General features: G+C 51.0%; 1 protein-coding gene across 3 annotated transcripts in view; it reads right to left on the bottom strand.

Moving 5' to 3' along the window:
* Positions 1-2,245: 2,245 nt before the first annotated feature.
* Positions 2,246-16,294, bottom strand: part of DUSP26 (dual specificity phosphatase 26) — a 76,315-nt gene continuing 62,266 nt past the window's right edge. The window contains exons 5-10 of one of the 3 annotated variants that reach the window (XM_026122276.2): positions 8,363-8,413; positions 7,082-7,284; positions 6,676-6,772; positions 4,264-4,536; positions 3,493-3,701; positions 2,246-3,017 (exon numbers count right to left, since the gene is read on the bottom strand). In XM_026122276.2, the coding sequence (XP_025978061.1) occupies positions 2,818-3,017; positions 3,493-3,701; positions 4,264-4,442 (588 nt within the window). In that variant the 5' untranslated portion in view covers positions 4,443-4,536; positions 6,676-6,772; positions 7,082-7,284; positions 8,363-8,413 and the 3' untranslated portion in view covers positions 2,246-2,817. Of the gene's footprint in view, positions 3,018-3,492; positions 3,702-4,263; positions 4,537-6,675; positions 6,788-7,081; positions 7,285-8,362; positions 9,281-16,294 lie in introns of those variants that run through there. The other 2 variants (XM_026122275.2, XM_026122278.2) reach the window with 2 other exon arrangements.

Raw genomic sequence — 16,294 nt, forward strand, 5'->3', positions numbered from 1 at the left:
CTGCTGAACAACGGCAGCGCTCGGAGGTCGGGGCCCGATTAGCAGCAGGCTGCACAAAGGGAGCCACGCACAGCGGCAAGGAGCACAAAGCAGAATTGCAAAATCTGACAGGAGGCATTTCACAACCACCCTGGGACCCTGCCAAGCGCCACGCACACCCCTTGAAGCTTCTGCAGTCTCCCACAGCCCTAGCAACACCCGGCGCCGTGGCAGAGCGCGACCAACCCCTGCGTGTTGCCCAACACCGGCCCCTCCTTGCCTCTGCGGCTGCAGCCCTCCAGCCGGGTAACCTCGGCTCTGCCGCCAGCAGTCAGACCTGTTGTTCTCTCTGCCGCTGCCTTGCTGGGCCGGCGCCGTGCCCCGAACACCCTGGGGCACATCGGGTCCTGTATGAGCAGAGTCCCTAGAACAGGAGTTGGGCAACATGTTAGCAGATGCTCATGGCTGTGGCAAACTAAAGAGCTGAGCTCGAGTGCAAGAGGGAGAGCAAAGGCAGGCGTCCCCGGAGCAGCGTCGCTCGGAGGCACCCGCTGGCAGCCGTGGCCTCAGTGCGCCACTCACTGCTCAAAACCCCTGTGAAGTACAAGCAGATTCAATCCTTCACCCTTGACTGACCTCGCATAAACAGCTCTGTGCTGACAAAAGCAAGGGGATGCTTTTCCCCGTGGCTCCCCGGCACCGGGCAGGCCCGTGGCACCCCCAGACGCGGGCCGGGTACGTGAGGGAGCCCCGGCGGGCAGGCTGCGCCCCCAGACCGCCGCTCCCCCCCGCGGCCATCAGGCTCCTCTCACTACGTTTGTGGGATCTGGGCAGGGACGCAGCCGGCAGCCAAGCCACGCTTCGCGTGCTCTGCGGAAGCGGAGGAAGAATGGAGCTATAATAGGAGCAGGCGGCAACGAGGGCCGGCAGCACACAGGGACAGGGCAGGGCAGCCCGGCGCCCAGGCGTCTCGCCGCCACCTTCACCACTTGCTCCTGACCCTGGTGCCTGCTCTCCCCTGGGCCCAGCTTGCCTGTCCTGCCCCCCGCGAGCAGGGAAGCCGATTTTCACAGGCCCGTGGGGAGCTGTCTTCCAGCTAGCCCCAGCGGAGAGCTCGTGTGTGCTTCCTTCGGGAGACCAACACCGCCATCTCGTGATGGATGGACAGCCTGGCAGCGGGCCGAGCACCCCGTGCACCCGCTGCCCCACACGCGCACCGCAGCCTGGGGGGCTGCACTCTTCCTTCCCTGCTGAGTGGGGGGCTTCAGGCCCCCCGCTGCAGAGGTTCTTCACTGGGGAGGGCCCCCACCCGGGTTTTGCCCCTCCAGATGGAGGCCTGCAGGGCCTGGCCCAGCAGGACAGGCTGGGGCCCCCCCGCCCTCACTGGCATCCCAGGGGAAGGCAAAGCTCCCTGACCCTGCTGCCAGCCCAGGCAGACGCGAGAGCAGCTGGGCTGGAGCCGCCCAGCCCCGGCTGCCAGGAGGGCGGGCAGCACACGCAGCCGAGCGGAGCAGGGTTGGCACCTCTCCCAGCAGCAACGGCATGGGGTAGGAGACGCTGGTCCTGGGCCCGTGCTGGCCTTCCATCGCCTCACAAGCCTGGATCCCCGTGCCAGATTGAAGGATGCTGGTAGAAGTAACCCAGCAGCACAGCAAAAACAAGGCTAGCTTCGTTCCCTCTGTGGCCATGCACTGAGGCTCTGTCTCTGTACTTGGGGTACTCCCAAAGCTCAGAGCATCCTCTTTTCCCTCATATGAGCATCGCTCTTGGCTTTGGTCCAGTGCTGATCTGTATCTAAGCAGAAGTTCACTTCTCACTCTTCCCTCCCCTGCTTCCTATTGAAATTTGGGGCTGAGAGCCTTAATAAGGAATCCATACGTGAGCACACGAAAGCCACCTCCTGCCTTCATCAGCCCTGTCCTCTCTGCTCACAACCTCCTGATGTACGGAGAAATCTTAACAACCCTGCAAAGCACAGGCAGGGCTGGTGCACTGCCAGGTGGGCTCTGCTCTCCACTCAGAGCTCCCCTTTCTGTCCCAACCATGGAGAAAACCAGACTGGGGAGGCTCAGCACAGGCACCAGCCACCAGTGGGGTCCCAGTAAGAAAGCTCAGCCTCTGACCTGAGCCTCCGAACCCAGCATTTGGGAAGGTTTGAGCCTATCTCAGCCCAGAGCATCCAGAGTGATGCTCTCCCACAAACTCCTATGAAGAAGCCCAACCTGGATTATGTCCCAAAACAGAGGAGAGATGGCCAGACTTTTTCCTTAGCAGTGTCTTTATTCTTACACATTAACACTAGGCACGGAGGACATCCAAACACTATGACGAAAGGCCTGTTTGACACAGCCCACACACCAGGCCTGAGTCACGTTGCCACACACAGACCAAAAGATGAACGGAAAACAAGGAACACACAGAGCTTAGATCTCCCGGGAGAGAGGGCTGGGACTGGCCTGGTGAACGCATCTGCCAGGTGGGAGAACCAGCCCTTGAAGGCTTCCCAGAGCCAGCAGGGATAGAGAATAACCTGAAATGTGGGTCTAAGATATCCCTCCGCATACATCTTTGAGCGAGCAGGCTGGGAAGGAGGCTATATATTAGGCCTACCTAGGTGGCGAGGTTGCAGGTTAAGGGCTTATGCTTTACCACGAGGAATAGCTCACGTACCTGGGGTACCCCTTAGCTGGGGGGGCCTGGGGGCCACTTGCATGTAACCCATTAGCTGCCAAGCATCTGCACCATAAGGAAGCCCTGTCTCTGCCACTCAGCAGGCACCGGGGTCAGGTGCACACTGCACACGCAACACCTGCACTGCACAGCCCTTCTCGTCCTCCTTCACATGCTCCTCTTCAGCCTCAGGGCGTTGTCCAGGGCGACCAGTTGGCGCAAGAAACCCCGATTGGGGATGATACCACGGTGGTCCTTGACCGTCTTTATGGCTTCTACCAGGGGCATGTGGTGGCGGATCATGAGGTAGGCGAGGACCAAGGTGGCTGACCTGCTCACCCCAACAGCACAGTGCACAAGGATTCTTCCTGGGGGATGGATGGAAACAGAGTGGCTGTGTCACAGCAGGCCAAATGTCCCAATTAAAAAACCCAAACATTCAGAATCTAACTATTTGCCATGGTACATCCTGGAGCTGTGGCTCAGGTGTGCTGCTCTCCTGGGTTAGACATTGGGCCTTGGTGAGACTATGACTCTGTGATGCACTGAGGTCCCTCCCTTGGCAAGGGGCATTGCTGCATCATCATCTCCCAAAACAACCTGAACAGGACCAGTTGCAGCCAAGGACAGTGGCTGGGACTGCAACCTGTGAGGCCAGAGCCCTGACCTAGTCTAATTCCTCTTTGGAAGAGGTGATCCTGTGCAGGAAACACCACCCAGGCTAGAAATCCTTTTTTCCCTTGTATGTTTAACGACAAGGATTTCGATCTAGTTTCCCACCTGCCCAAGTGAGTTTCTCCCCCACTGATCCCCACTTCTCTCCTGGTCATCTCTATCACCAACCTTCATTCAGCGCCTGGTGGATGAAGTCAGCTGCAGGATAGAAGTAGGGGCTCATGTCAAAGGAAGGCGAGTCATGGGCCTCAATGCCCAGGTAGCGGATGCCTGTGCCCTCATAGTACTCAGCACCCCCTCTCCACTTGCTGTGCGAGGCGTTGAGGATGTGGGTGATCCGCAGGTGAGCCAGCTCGCGCCGGTTAGCTGCTATATCTCTGCAAGGAAGGAGGAAAGCACAGAACGTGAAGACTAGATGCATAAGTTTAGCAAAAAAGTTCCTGGTTTAACTGATGGTATATCAGAGACCTCTCACACTGCAGAATGATGGCACTGCTTTAAGCACAGGCCTAACATCTGTCTCAGAGCCAGAGACAAATCCAGCTATCACCCAAAAAACTTGGCTTTCATTAAAGAAATGTTTCCAAGGACAGTTCAAGAGCTGTCCTGGGCACACATTTATGGCTGAGAAACCCAGAGGCAAAGGAAAAATGCCACAGATTCTTGAATTTTAAGTCGGTCTCATGGTCTCTCTCTCCTGGGGTTGGCTGCAGAACAGGTGCACCACCTCCGCCCACCCTACCAAGAAGCACTCTGAATGCTTCCTATAGCAGTGCTACTGTCCATCCTCCTCCTCCTCTCCATATCAAACTCATCATGTCCTCCTGCGTCACCTCACATCCTTTTCTTCCCCTCACATTTCTCACCCTTCCTTTCCCACATTTTCCCAATTTCACACATCCCTAAACCCCATAGTTCTCAGGCCCATATGATACATACTGATCTCCCAGGTAGAGTCCTGGCCAGACCTCATCAGCATGATTACAGGCTGTCTTTCCTGTGTACAGCAACCTTTCGAGCTCAAAGATGCTGAGGATAGGGTGGTTGTTGCGCTCTTCCCGTGAACCCCGGCTCGGCGACCTGGTGCCATTCCTGGAGAACCTGGACAGGAAAGCCATTGGAGCTGCCGAGACCCACAACGCATACCTGTGGGTTCGCGAAGGCCGGAGAGTGGCCTGGAGGTTGCTTCTGCTGCTGCTGCCACCCACGGTCCTGTCATGGAAGCAGTGGAGATGCCATTAGAAGAACTGGGGACGTCTCACTCCATCCCCTGTGTAGAAATACTGGCCCAAAGCAGCCAAGTCTGATCTTCCTGATGAGGAGGCCATGTAAAGCCAGCTACCCAATCATTCCCAGTGTGAGAAAGAGTATCACCTATACTCCCTTCCAAGAAGCAACAGGAAGAAGTTTATGATGCCAGGGCTGGTGAGTCAATCTGGAGAGGCAGACAGATTGCTGAGTCTCCGTGGGCTGAGGTATTGCTCCAGCCTCATGTCTTTGGGTTGAGGCCACATTGGCAAGAGATGCTCTATACAGGACCACCTTCCTTCTGAGCTGGCTCAGGGGTCTGCCTGCCAGTGTGACAACGCCAGCTCAAGAGCTGATGCTGCCAACCTGTGATCAGAAGCAATGAAAGGCAGCCAGAGCTCTGGGCAAGACACCAGGATCGGGGAGGGGAGAAAAAACCCCAAACAGGTGGAGGATTCCACACGGCACCATGAGGAGCCTGGCCAGGACCCAGCCTCCCACGGACCAGGCACAAAAGCCTGCAGGGAGGGAGAAGCTGGATTAACCCCCAAGTACAGCAGTCCTCCTGCTGCATTTGAACATCTAGGACTGGGCTGGGGTGGGAAGAGTTAATTTCAGGGGATGAGAAAGCTCCTTTTACAGCGCAGATCCTTTAGGATGCAGTTCTGCTCTCCAACCTTTAGATCATCCTGATACTTGTCACCCATCTGCAGGAAACCTCCCTGGACAGCCTTACCCATGCAGAGCAGTAACTCAGCCCTGCAGGCAAACATTAGTCACAGCTGCCTTTTTTGCTTGCTTGCTGCTGCCCCTATAACTGGCTTTGACTGAAGCCCCCCCCAGAATGAGAATATAAGTCTCCCTCTCCAGCCACCTCACTGCTGCCCTGAGCTGCCCTGGAGGGGCTGGGAGCCTGTCCAAGGGGCATCTCATCACAGTCCCCTCCTCAGCAGCAGCTCAGCACCAGCCGCTTGTTTTTGGGGCTGGGGAGCTGGAAATGCAATGACCTTGGACTGGCCAGGCTGGATCAGAGCACTGGTCTGTCTGCTTTGACATTCTGCCTAAGGCACCGGCCAGCAGCCAACAGTACAGAAAGCAGCAGCCTCTAGCCACCTTCTTGGCAGCGCACAGAGGACGAAAACATTGCAAGGGCATGGGGGAACTCAGAGGGAGTCCAGACACCCACAGCTGCCTCCCTCCCGGCTCCCTGTTGCAGACGGGCCAGCTCCGACCCTGCCTTTGGCGTGCTGGGGTGCAGCACAGGAGAGGGCTGCCCTGCCAGGGCTGCTCGCAGCTGGCACTCAGCGTAACACACGCTTCCCCAGCATGGGGCACCAGCCAGGTCTGACCCTGACACATCACCCCTGCCCTGATGAATTTTGGATTCCTTAATACTGGGAATTAAGACTTGGCAAACCGCACCTGGAAAGGGCATTCAGCACGGCAGTGTGCCAGGGCCCTGCGAATGCAGCAGACCCTTAAGCCTTGTGTGACCTTGGCTGCAGCCCAGCCAAATGCCAACAGCTCCACGATGCCCTGGGCAACATTAGGAAGCAAATAGCAGAGGGGTCTGAAAAACACCAGATCATCAGTGTGAGGCTGTAACTAGCCTAACAGCAGATCCTCCTATTGCTACAGCTAGCTAGTACAACAGCAAACTACACCTATTCTGGGATGTAGCTCCAGAAACCTCAGGCATGAAGCTGCCCTCCAGCATCCCACCCCACAACACACTGCCATGCCAGTGCCCACAAAGCGCTGCAAGGAAGAGAAATCGCCTCATGCCCAGGACCTCAGAAGAGATCCCAAAGCACTCCTGGCACCCAAACCCCTCGGAGGCATCAGCTGCACCCCCGCTGGGCAGCCAACCCCGGGGGCTTGCAGCCCACTCTGCCCCCCCACTGCTGGCTGCCTCTGGAGCCCCTGCCAGTCGTGCCACGCTCGGAGCGAGGGAGGGAAGAAACGGCCGGAGCCTGCCTAGACACACGGAGCGAGCTCTGAAGCAGCACTGCTGAACGAGCGCAGGCTGCTCAACCCCACACACTCTGCAGAGACAGACAGACAGACACGCAGGAGGAAGGAGACGCCCACCCGTTACTCTACCTTTGTGAGGGCTGTGATTTCTCAGCTCAAACTGAACGTTGTAGTCAGATCCAGTCGGCCATGTCTTCCTGCTGCTGCTGCTGCCGCCGTGGAAAGGCTGATGTATGAACATCTATTTTAAGCCATGACATGTCCAGAGGCAGGTTTGTTTATATCACGCCGTGCATGGATGGATACAGGGGGAATGAAAGAGATGGACACAAATACAGAGATCACATGCAAACATGCACAGACATACATATACATTCACATTACTATGCAGACAAATAAACAGCAGCCACAATAACATCAAAATTCTCCAGCTGTCTTTGCTCTCACTTCTCCTCCCCCAGCAAACCAAAAGCCACAGGCACACAGAGAAAGAGAGAAGAAAAAGCCAATAAAGTGGTACTTATGACATGATTACCTATATTGGAAGTCTGTAGCTGTCTCTAGAGGATGCTCCTTCATTTCTTTTTTTTGTATTTGACCTTGTCCAGCCCCCTTGCTAGGGTCTGTTTGGCAGAGCCAGGGCTTGGTGATATTTTCTTCATTTGCTAATAAGCCTTTGTGAGGAGTGGGGGGGACTTAAAACTGTTTACGAATTCATGTCTAAGGGAATACTCTTACCTAGAAAAAGAAAAAAAGAGGAAATGCTCAAAAGATTGAAGCTTTTTGTTTTGACATATTCTAAATGACACCATTCATTTCAGAAATGCTGAAATATTTCAGTTAAACATCTTCCAGGCAGAAATTTTTCCTTTTCTCCTTGAAGTGCTGCCTTTCAATTTAAAAGTTTGACTCAAATCAGAAGGGAGTGTGCAATGGGAAAAATAACTGAGGAAGAATCAAAAACTGCTGTTCCAGGCCAAACAACATATTCTACGAAGATCCAAAATGACATTTACAGCATTCCCTCCCTCACTCCTCTTTGACTAAAAATTGTGAAATTTGCCTGTTGTGTTTTCACCTGAACCTGCGACCAGCCCTGGATGCAACCCCAGAAGCTTCAGGGATGAACTCAGCGTTACCAGACACCCGCCCTCTCCCATCTGCACCGCAGGACATATATGCATTGAGGTTTAGCTGGGCGTTTTCAACATGGGCCACCGACAGCACAGGTCCCAGGAGCATAACCTCAAAGCAGCTCACACCTTTCAGCGGATCACAGACCTTGTTTTTTCCCCCCCCCCCACTTTGGTGCATAGCTAAATGATAGGACAAGGTTGTCAGAGCAGCTGTGGTAGAGGCTAAGAGCATACAGGGGTTCAAAAGGCTTTGGACACACACCACCTCCAGGCACTGACAGACAGAGCTAACAGATACAGCCCGGCTGCCTGGCCAGGAGCCACCTTCCCACCTCCCAGCATGGGCTCCAAAAGCTTCTGCCCTGGAGAAATCCTACCCGGCAGGCAGCTGCCTCTGCTCCCAGGCAGCAGGCAGCGAGGAGCAGTCGCTAAGCCCACCCTTTGGCTCTCATTCAACGTGTGAGAAGTGGCACCCAGAGACCCGATTTATTTTCCCCTCCAGCTCCTCCATGCCCAGGCTCCTGGGGTGCACAGATGACAGTGAGGGAGAGATGCCCCAGGAGGCCTTGGCAGAGCAAGCTGACCTCGCTCACCGAACCAGCTGTATTTCTGCTGGGTGATGGTGCCAGATTGGGAAAAGCCCATCCTTTGTCCTGAACAAGGGTTTTGATTCCACTTACCTGCAGAAAGGTTGAACTTTTCACTTCTGCCTGGCAGCACTCCTCCAACTCCTGGCAAATGATGTAAAGGTAAGTTTGCATTTTCACAGCTCTGCAAAACACCTTCCGTGTGGACAAGCAGAGGCCCTTTCTCTCCCTGCACCAAGGAAGCACGTTCCTGGTAGCCTGCAATGTGCTTCTAAACAGAAGTGTCTCCAACCCCCATCAAAAAAGGTTAAAACTGAATCAAAAAAATTCTACATGGAAAAAAATCAGGTGGATAAATGTTTTGGCAGTGTCGCTTGAAGGGAACTTGCTGGTCATTTAAACAGAGAATAAGTGGTTCATATGTTTTTATTCCAATGACAATAATACTCAAAATGCTTCGTAGAACAGCCTGAAGTTCCCAGCAAAACCAGTGACTGCTTCTTAGATAACGAAATCTCAGACACTTTGAAATGCCTGGGTAGCTTCATCAAGGAGAAGTGTCAGCACTCTGTCTTTTTAGAAGGGAAGCTTCTCAGACACAACAGACCTCTCTGCCTCACCTCCTCTCCCTGTTTTCCATAAACATCATTGCTGTAGCAGAGACTGATTCACTCCCTTGCTCGCTGGTAAGATTTATCAGCTTGGTGCATTGCTTCTGAAGCTCCTGTCCTTAAAGGAGCAGCTCAGAGCAGTGGGACTGGGCTGCAGGCTCAGTGAGGGCACAAATACCATTTGGGGTTTGCTACGACTCTCCCATATGTCTTGCTCAGTTTCCCCGGCTCCCTTTGATCACCCCAGGGTGAAAATTCTCTCTCACGTGTTTTGCCCAGGAGGGCTGAGAAGCAAGAATCATTCTGAGAACTAATCGCCGAGGCAGGGAGAGAGAATTCAAAAGACAAACACAAAAGAAACACCAGGAGGCCCTTTTCTTCCTCCTCTCCCCAAGCCACATCTCAGCTCCTTCCCTCTCTCCTACCAGCAGTGACTCTCAAAGCTGCTCTGTCTGGGAAGCATCCCGCTGCCAGGACCAGCCACGAAGACGCCCAGCAGCCTCACTTTCTGAGGAGCTTTGTCACTCTGTGATGCCTGAGCCCAATAACCGAGCAGGGCCATCCGGTCCTTCGCAGTAAAGATTATGTGGGAGCACAGCCACAGGAGAGGTAGGGCCCAGATTCCCCCTCGTCATGGGCACTGCTGCAGAGAGTACCTGTAGGGCTGGATTGTTTTTAATGACAGTGCTGACACAGATTTGCTGTACCCCGACTGGCAGAAGTCCCTGCTGCAGAGGGTTACAACGGAGGCGGGATGCTGGCAGAGGCAGCTCCGGCATCCCTACGTCTCAGCTATTGTCCAGAACTGCTGCGCACAGCATGCCCGCGGCAGCAAGGATGGAGCAGCTGTTTTCAGCTCAATTAGTGATGGAATCTGCTCCCAGCAGAATAACCAGGGAACACGCTGCTCCCAGCTCTCCTCCTGTCTCCTAAAGTGAGCTCGGAGCAGGCAGGAATCAGGATTAGGGGTCTGCAAAACCCACAAGTGAGCTGAAGATAAAGGGCAGCTTGGAAGAGTTCACAGATCCAACCACTGGAGGCTGCTCTGGTTATACATAAATCACTACTCTGCATTGTCAAACATGGAAAACTCAACACAAGGAAATAAAGGGCAGGGGCTAGAGTTTCAGAGCTGCTATTTCCTGGCTTTATACTCGACATGCATGCAAATTCACTATGGTTTTCACAGCCCTATTTTAAAGATCAGAGATCAATCACTTCATGCACTAAATGCTGCATGTCCAAAAGCCACCTGGAAGACACAGTCGCCAGACTTTATTATACTCAGTCATAAACAGGAAGAATTTATGTATTTCATCCAACATGTGCCACTTGACAGACCCACTGAAAAGGAGGGTGGCAGAGGGAGGGAGTGCAGAGGGCACAGATAGCTGTAGCATAACAAGTTAAAATTAAGCTTGCTTTAAGCTAAGAGTCAGGGTAAGAAGGTGGCATTGTCGAGGGGGGTAGCGCAGGGTCAAAGAGCAGCATTACGGCAGCATACTAAAAGGGATCTGAGAAAGCATGATTTACATGGCAGCCCATGAAACAGCCCAGAAGCAATTGCACGCTCAGCTAAGGGGATAGTAATTACCAGCTGAGGGGAGGTAAATCCACCACTCAGACTGTGTTGCAGGCACTTCTCTAACCGCAGCTTTGCAGAGGAGGCATCTGTTGCAGGCTACCTCAGAAAGTATCATAGAAAAGAGATCTGAAAAGTCCTCAGAGCTCATGTAGCAAGTCAATCCAAGGCAGGATCGACTCTATCAACACAAAGAAGTAATAAAGAGCAATCTTCACTCTCCTCTTGCCTATATTTAGGCCAAGGATAAAGGTTTCTTCTGGGGCCCATACATGCTCTAGCAGTCTGGAAGGAAACTGCAAAACTCAAGGTTACTAACCTCCCAGGAGCTCCCCCAAATCTGGCCCACCCTCCCCAGCCTCTCCATTCTCTGGGACTGCAGTTTGGTGCTATTAAATCCTTCCCCTCACCCCCAAAATAAAAATGTGCTTCCCTATAAGAAATGTGATCGAAGGTAATAGACCCTTGGAAAGGAGAATGTGCAAGTAACACAACCCCTCTGTGCCAGTTCCAGGAGCATCAGTCAGAAGAGAAGTTAAAGCCTAGTCACTTGGCTGTATCGATTCACTGCTAGAGGGGGCCGCTTGAGTCCTGGTACTGCTGAGATATTTTCCATTAAAAGAAAGAAAAGGAGGAAAAAAAAAAAAAAGAGAGAGAGAAGAGAAGGAGAAAACAGGCACCAGAGTCATTGTCCGACAGCTGTAAAACCTGCAGAGCCTCAATTTGTGAGGAAGCAGCCCTTGTCCAGGGAGAAAGACAGCTGCCTGCTTTGTTGCAAACTCGCAATGTTTATGATTACTTAGTGGGGAGAGCCTGAATTGCTTGTGGACACATTTTGCCTGTCATCCGCTGTCTTGATAATGTCAGTAGAAGCCTGGGATAGAGCTGAGTTGCTAGAGTGCTAGGAGGAAAAAAAAAAGAAAAAAAAGAAAGAAAAAAACAGCTGAAAAAAACAAGTTGCTGGCAAAATATGCTGTGAAATCCTGATGCTTTCTGTCTAACTGTTCACTTCAGCTTGTCACATCTTGTTAGCAGAGCAGGCTGGGGCACAGTCCAAAGCTTCTTGAAGCCAGTGGGAGGTTTGCTGTTGACCTGATACTCACTGAGTTTAAACACTCAGAAAGATGTCAAACGAAGAGAACTTCCCACACCTACTCTGGAAAGGAGCAGAGCTAAGACATTCACCATCCCCATCAGCAGACAGTCTGAGCTACTCTCACATTTTAAAGGCTAATCTTTTAAAAATGAAGGGCACACCTATCTGGCATAGCAAAGTGATCCTCAAAATAGAGCTAATCAACAGTAGAAACCAGTACCTCAAAGGCAGAGGGTTGGGAACACAGTGTAGGTCCATCTGCACAGTTTTGCTCTTCAGCTAACCACTACCTCCACACAGTGCTCCTCAAAGCCACACATGCAGAGCTGCACACTCCCACGGCTGAGGGCTGGTGATCTGTGCGACACCTCTGCCTCCAGAAGCTCATAAACTTCACTCTTGCAAATCTAAAATCCTCAGGAAAATCTGCTTTGGGAAAATCTGATTTTTTTGAGTTACCTCTGCATCCAGGTAGAAACTGGGGCCAGATCACTAGCAAATTTGCACTGCGTTCAGAGAGGCCAGGACCTGTCTGTGATTATTTCTCCTCTTCAGTGTTTCTGGACCAAGAACTAATCATTACGAACATGGACAGGCAGCAGCATTGCCTTTTTAAGGCCTGTAGCTACTATTAACACAATACATTTCTATTCGCTGCACCTATGGTACCAAGCACCCTGGCAGCACAGCTATAATTTCCAAAGCAGCAAGAACAGTTCAAGAGCTCAAATACAAAGTCAGTGAGAGTTGGGTGCCTAATTCCTTTCAATCTTCTTTGTAATTCCTAGCCTTAGGGCTTTGAGGAAGTGGCTGGTTTGATTTGATGAAGGAAAAAGCTGTTCCATTAGCAGGTCTGATGTTTGAGAGGTTTCTTTCAGTCTGTGATGAATCCCAGCACCCTCAACCAGACCACACTTGCTGCTAGATCACATTTTCCCTTCAGTGACATTATGTCTTAAACAGGCTTTCACTGTAATAACATTTGCAGTAATGAAATCACCCAGCTGTACGGTGTTATTTTAACAGCAAAAATATCTGAGTTGGCTACAAAGGGAGATTTAAATGTCACAGAGAATGTGCTGTATGTGTCCATCAAAAGATAAGGTTTCTCTTTGTTGGGGAATGGAGACGCAACGGTGACTGCTGGGCATTCGGAGCACAAAGGCTCACCACGGTTCCTTGAATGGGAAATGAGGAGGTTTGTGGGGAGCAGGATATGGTACGAGGGAGAAATGGCTAATGCAGAGAGCTTTTAAGATCCCACATCTGTTATAGCGCTCCTAAAGATACAACAATGGCAATGCACTAAGTTTACAAGCTAAATGAATCAAAATCAGTTCTTCTCTTGCCTTCCAAGTTCAGGGTTTGTTCTCTAACGGCAGCTGGTGGTAGAGAAGAAAGGAAACAAGAGAGGAAAGGATCTCTGAGCTGGGTGAGATTGACCTTAGCAATGGTGACAGCTTGTCACAGGCTTCGGTGATTCAACACAGTTAAGGCATATTAACTTCAATATCCAAAGGGCCAGAAGAGAGCGGCATGGCTAGAGTTCACATTCAGCCTTTCTAGGGCTCCCTAACTCAAACAGCCACAACTTTTTACAGCTGTGTCAAGTGAGACATGTCTCTACCGCCGATTTTGAGCAAAGCTGGGACCCAGGCACTCCGGATCTGTAGCAAGTTAACCCTACTCATGAGAATGGAAAGTCCAACTATGATCTTTGTCTCCCCTCTACAATTTAACCAGCTGGATGCTCCTGAAGTCAATGGCTTAACACCCACATGAAACCAGAACAACTGAGACCAGAATCCACGTGGGGACTTCATATGCACACAGGAATTTTTGGCTTATTGTCAAATGAAAAATGTCAGTAGGGGAAAAAAAATTACATGGGGTCAACCCCAAATGAACAATTTAAGCTAACAAACTGCAAAAAAATGTTTTGCCATTTCTGAATTGTTCATTTTCTTAGAACAAATGTAGGCCCACTGGGTTTTCCCAACAGATGGGAATTGTTTTTTGTTGCATGTACTCAAGATTATTTGGGCCTGATTTGCTTCAGCTGATTAGACCCCAAACTGATGTCTTCAAATTAGACTGCCAGAAATACTACTCCTTCAGAAAACTGGGCTCCTTAATTTCATAGTATGGGAATCATTTCCCGCTTATCCCCAGGAAAGCTGTAATTTGATTTACTCTAGTAAAAATACTAAAAATTCCCAGTTCCATCAAAGCCAGCTGTAAAACTTTCAACATCTTAAAGACAGGATTTTATCATTACACTTAGTTCCTCTGTGTGTAGAAACAGCACTCTCAATGACATGAAGGGTTACACTGGAAACCATTACAGTTTGCTGCTGGCTGTTAATGGTAACATGACTTGTACCTCCAGCTTGGCTTTCCATCTGCTACCAGCAGAGACAGTAATGTTACAGTCGACATGGAAACTACTCATGTTTCAAGGAGAGGATAGTAATGAAAGAAGGAAAACATTAGAGCTGATAATTTAGTCTGAGAAAGGGCAGATCATATCATCTGATATGCCATGTAGGAAGGCTATGAAAGGAATAACCTTTCCATTGCAGGAATGTTTGATGCAATGGGAAGAGGGACCAATTTCCACCTCTGTTTTTTGTATAAATGTTAATTTTAGCAAGAGAACTAAAGGTCACGAAGGACAAAAGACTAGGAGGTGGTAAAAAACAAGCCTCTTCCTCCCTCCCCAAAGACCTGACAGTCTGAGCTGCTTTGCCTAATGGAAACAGGCAGCAAAGAACAGTTTTGGTTTTAATAATTCTAATTATTCCACAGTATTGTGAAATAAATTAGAAACCCAAATGAAATCAGTGTCCCATGGCACTAGGAAATGTACAGTCACAGAATGCAGGTATCTAAATCTATTCCGAGTTCTGTCTTGCACAGACAAGACAAAATAATGGAAAATACGCTGAGGAACAGAAGAGAAGATTAAAGCACAGACTTCTGCACAGTGACTGGTGCAGAGTCATGCAGGAAGCTGGAGCAAAAGCAGGCCCCAAGCCCCTGCACTCCACCCCCATGCCCTACCTTTGTTTTTCTCAACTTTTCTTTAAGTGATGAAGATCTTTCCCTGTTTCCCCCTCTGCCTTTTTCCTGAGGGACATGGAGGTGTGATTTCTTGCCCTGGAAGTTACAACAGCTAAGTCTTTCGGGAATGGAGTGCCTTGGGAGCTGGGGAACGCTGAGGGACTGGGCACTTAACGGGCTGCAGAATCCATGAAGATCTGACGCAGCCGGAACGTGAATCCCTGATGCTCCCACAGGGGCTTCCCTGGGGCTCCACTGCAGACCTTGCCTCACGGGACGGACCTCACAGCAAGCACAGGGAAGAAACTCACTTTTCTTTACAGCAGAGGAGCAGGAAATCCCCAGGCTTTGCTATAAGGGGCAGCTTTAACCCTGGACACAGAATTCAAAGATCCAGAAGTCTTTAACAGTTATTCATGAAGCAGGTGAGCAGAAAGACAATTCATACAGTCACATATGAGAGCTAAGTACCAAAACCAGCCTTTCTCACAGAGATGGCAGTTTATCAGTATCCTCGTCCATCACGTTGATGCATGAAAGGCCAAATAAATGACCCTGCTACTGGCTGCTATTATTCCAGGACTGCACGCAGGAAGGAAAATGCCTTGAGAGAAGCTGGCAGAGCCTGGGGCTGGCAGCTGAAGCCACAGCCCACCCTCCATAAAGCACTGGGACTAATAGGAGGTGACAGCAGGTAAACAAATGCACCCAGGGGAGGCCAACCTGGCAAGGCGTGTGTCGCTACTGTGCAGCAGCTCTCAGCTGATTTATTCTGCCAACAGGTAGCAGGTGGGATGAAGGTCTCCCTCCAGCTCCACAGCATGCTTCTCACTGAAAGCAGTGCTAACCTGGCCTCAGCAGACTGCTATCTCCCCCTACAGACCTCAGGAGAGTTGGTGTTTAAGAAAAAAACATTTCCCTCTATTTTTCTCAGTAGAACAGCAACACAGAACTAGTGGCATCTGTTCAACTGCGGTCCTTCCCATTCTGCCAAGGGGCAATTTTACCTACCATCATCCATCCCTCCTTTCTCAGACAGTCCTAGAGCCATGGCAGAAATCCAGAGAACAGACCTTCCTGAGGGCCTTTATCTCCTCACCACAGCTGCTCCCACAGGAGCATCCCTGGGGCTCCACTGCAGACACCGCCTCACTGGACAGACCTGACAGCAAGCACAGGGAAGAAACTCACTTTTCTTTACAGCAGAGGAGCAGGAAATCCCCAGGCTTTGCTATAAGGGGCAGCTTTAACCCTGGACACAGAATTCAAAGATCCAGAAGTCTTTAACAGTTATTCATGAAGCAGGTGAGCAGAAAGACTCCTGGAATTCATGGGAATACTCTTACAGCTGAGGCTGATGGTGCCTTAGCAAGGGAGGATGAGCCACCTGCGGCATGTGTTCAAACGATTCCCCGGGGAAGAAGGATAACAGCAAGAGCTACCACCCTCATCATTAAAATACAGAGACTGTGATGCAGAGACACTAAGGGAAAAATCCACAAAGATCATTTGCAGGTTCCTAAGTGCTGCCAGGTGACTTACAAAGGGGAACTATCTCACTCTTCAGTCAGTGCCTAAAGGACCCCTGCTCTGTAAAAGTGCCTCGCCTGCATACGCACAAGCAGCTGCCTAGAGCTGTGCTGTTTGCACTCTGTGAGATGGTTCCTGTGTGC

Source organism: Dromaius novaehollandiae, chromosome 26, assembly GCF_036370855.1.
Source record: "Dromaius novaehollandiae isolate bDroNov1 chromosome 26, bDroNov1.hap1, whole genome shotgun sequence".
In the NCBI taxonomy this organism is placed as follows: domain Eukaryota; kingdom Metazoa; phylum Chordata; class Aves; order Casuariiformes; family Dromaiidae; genus Dromaius; species Dromaius novaehollandiae.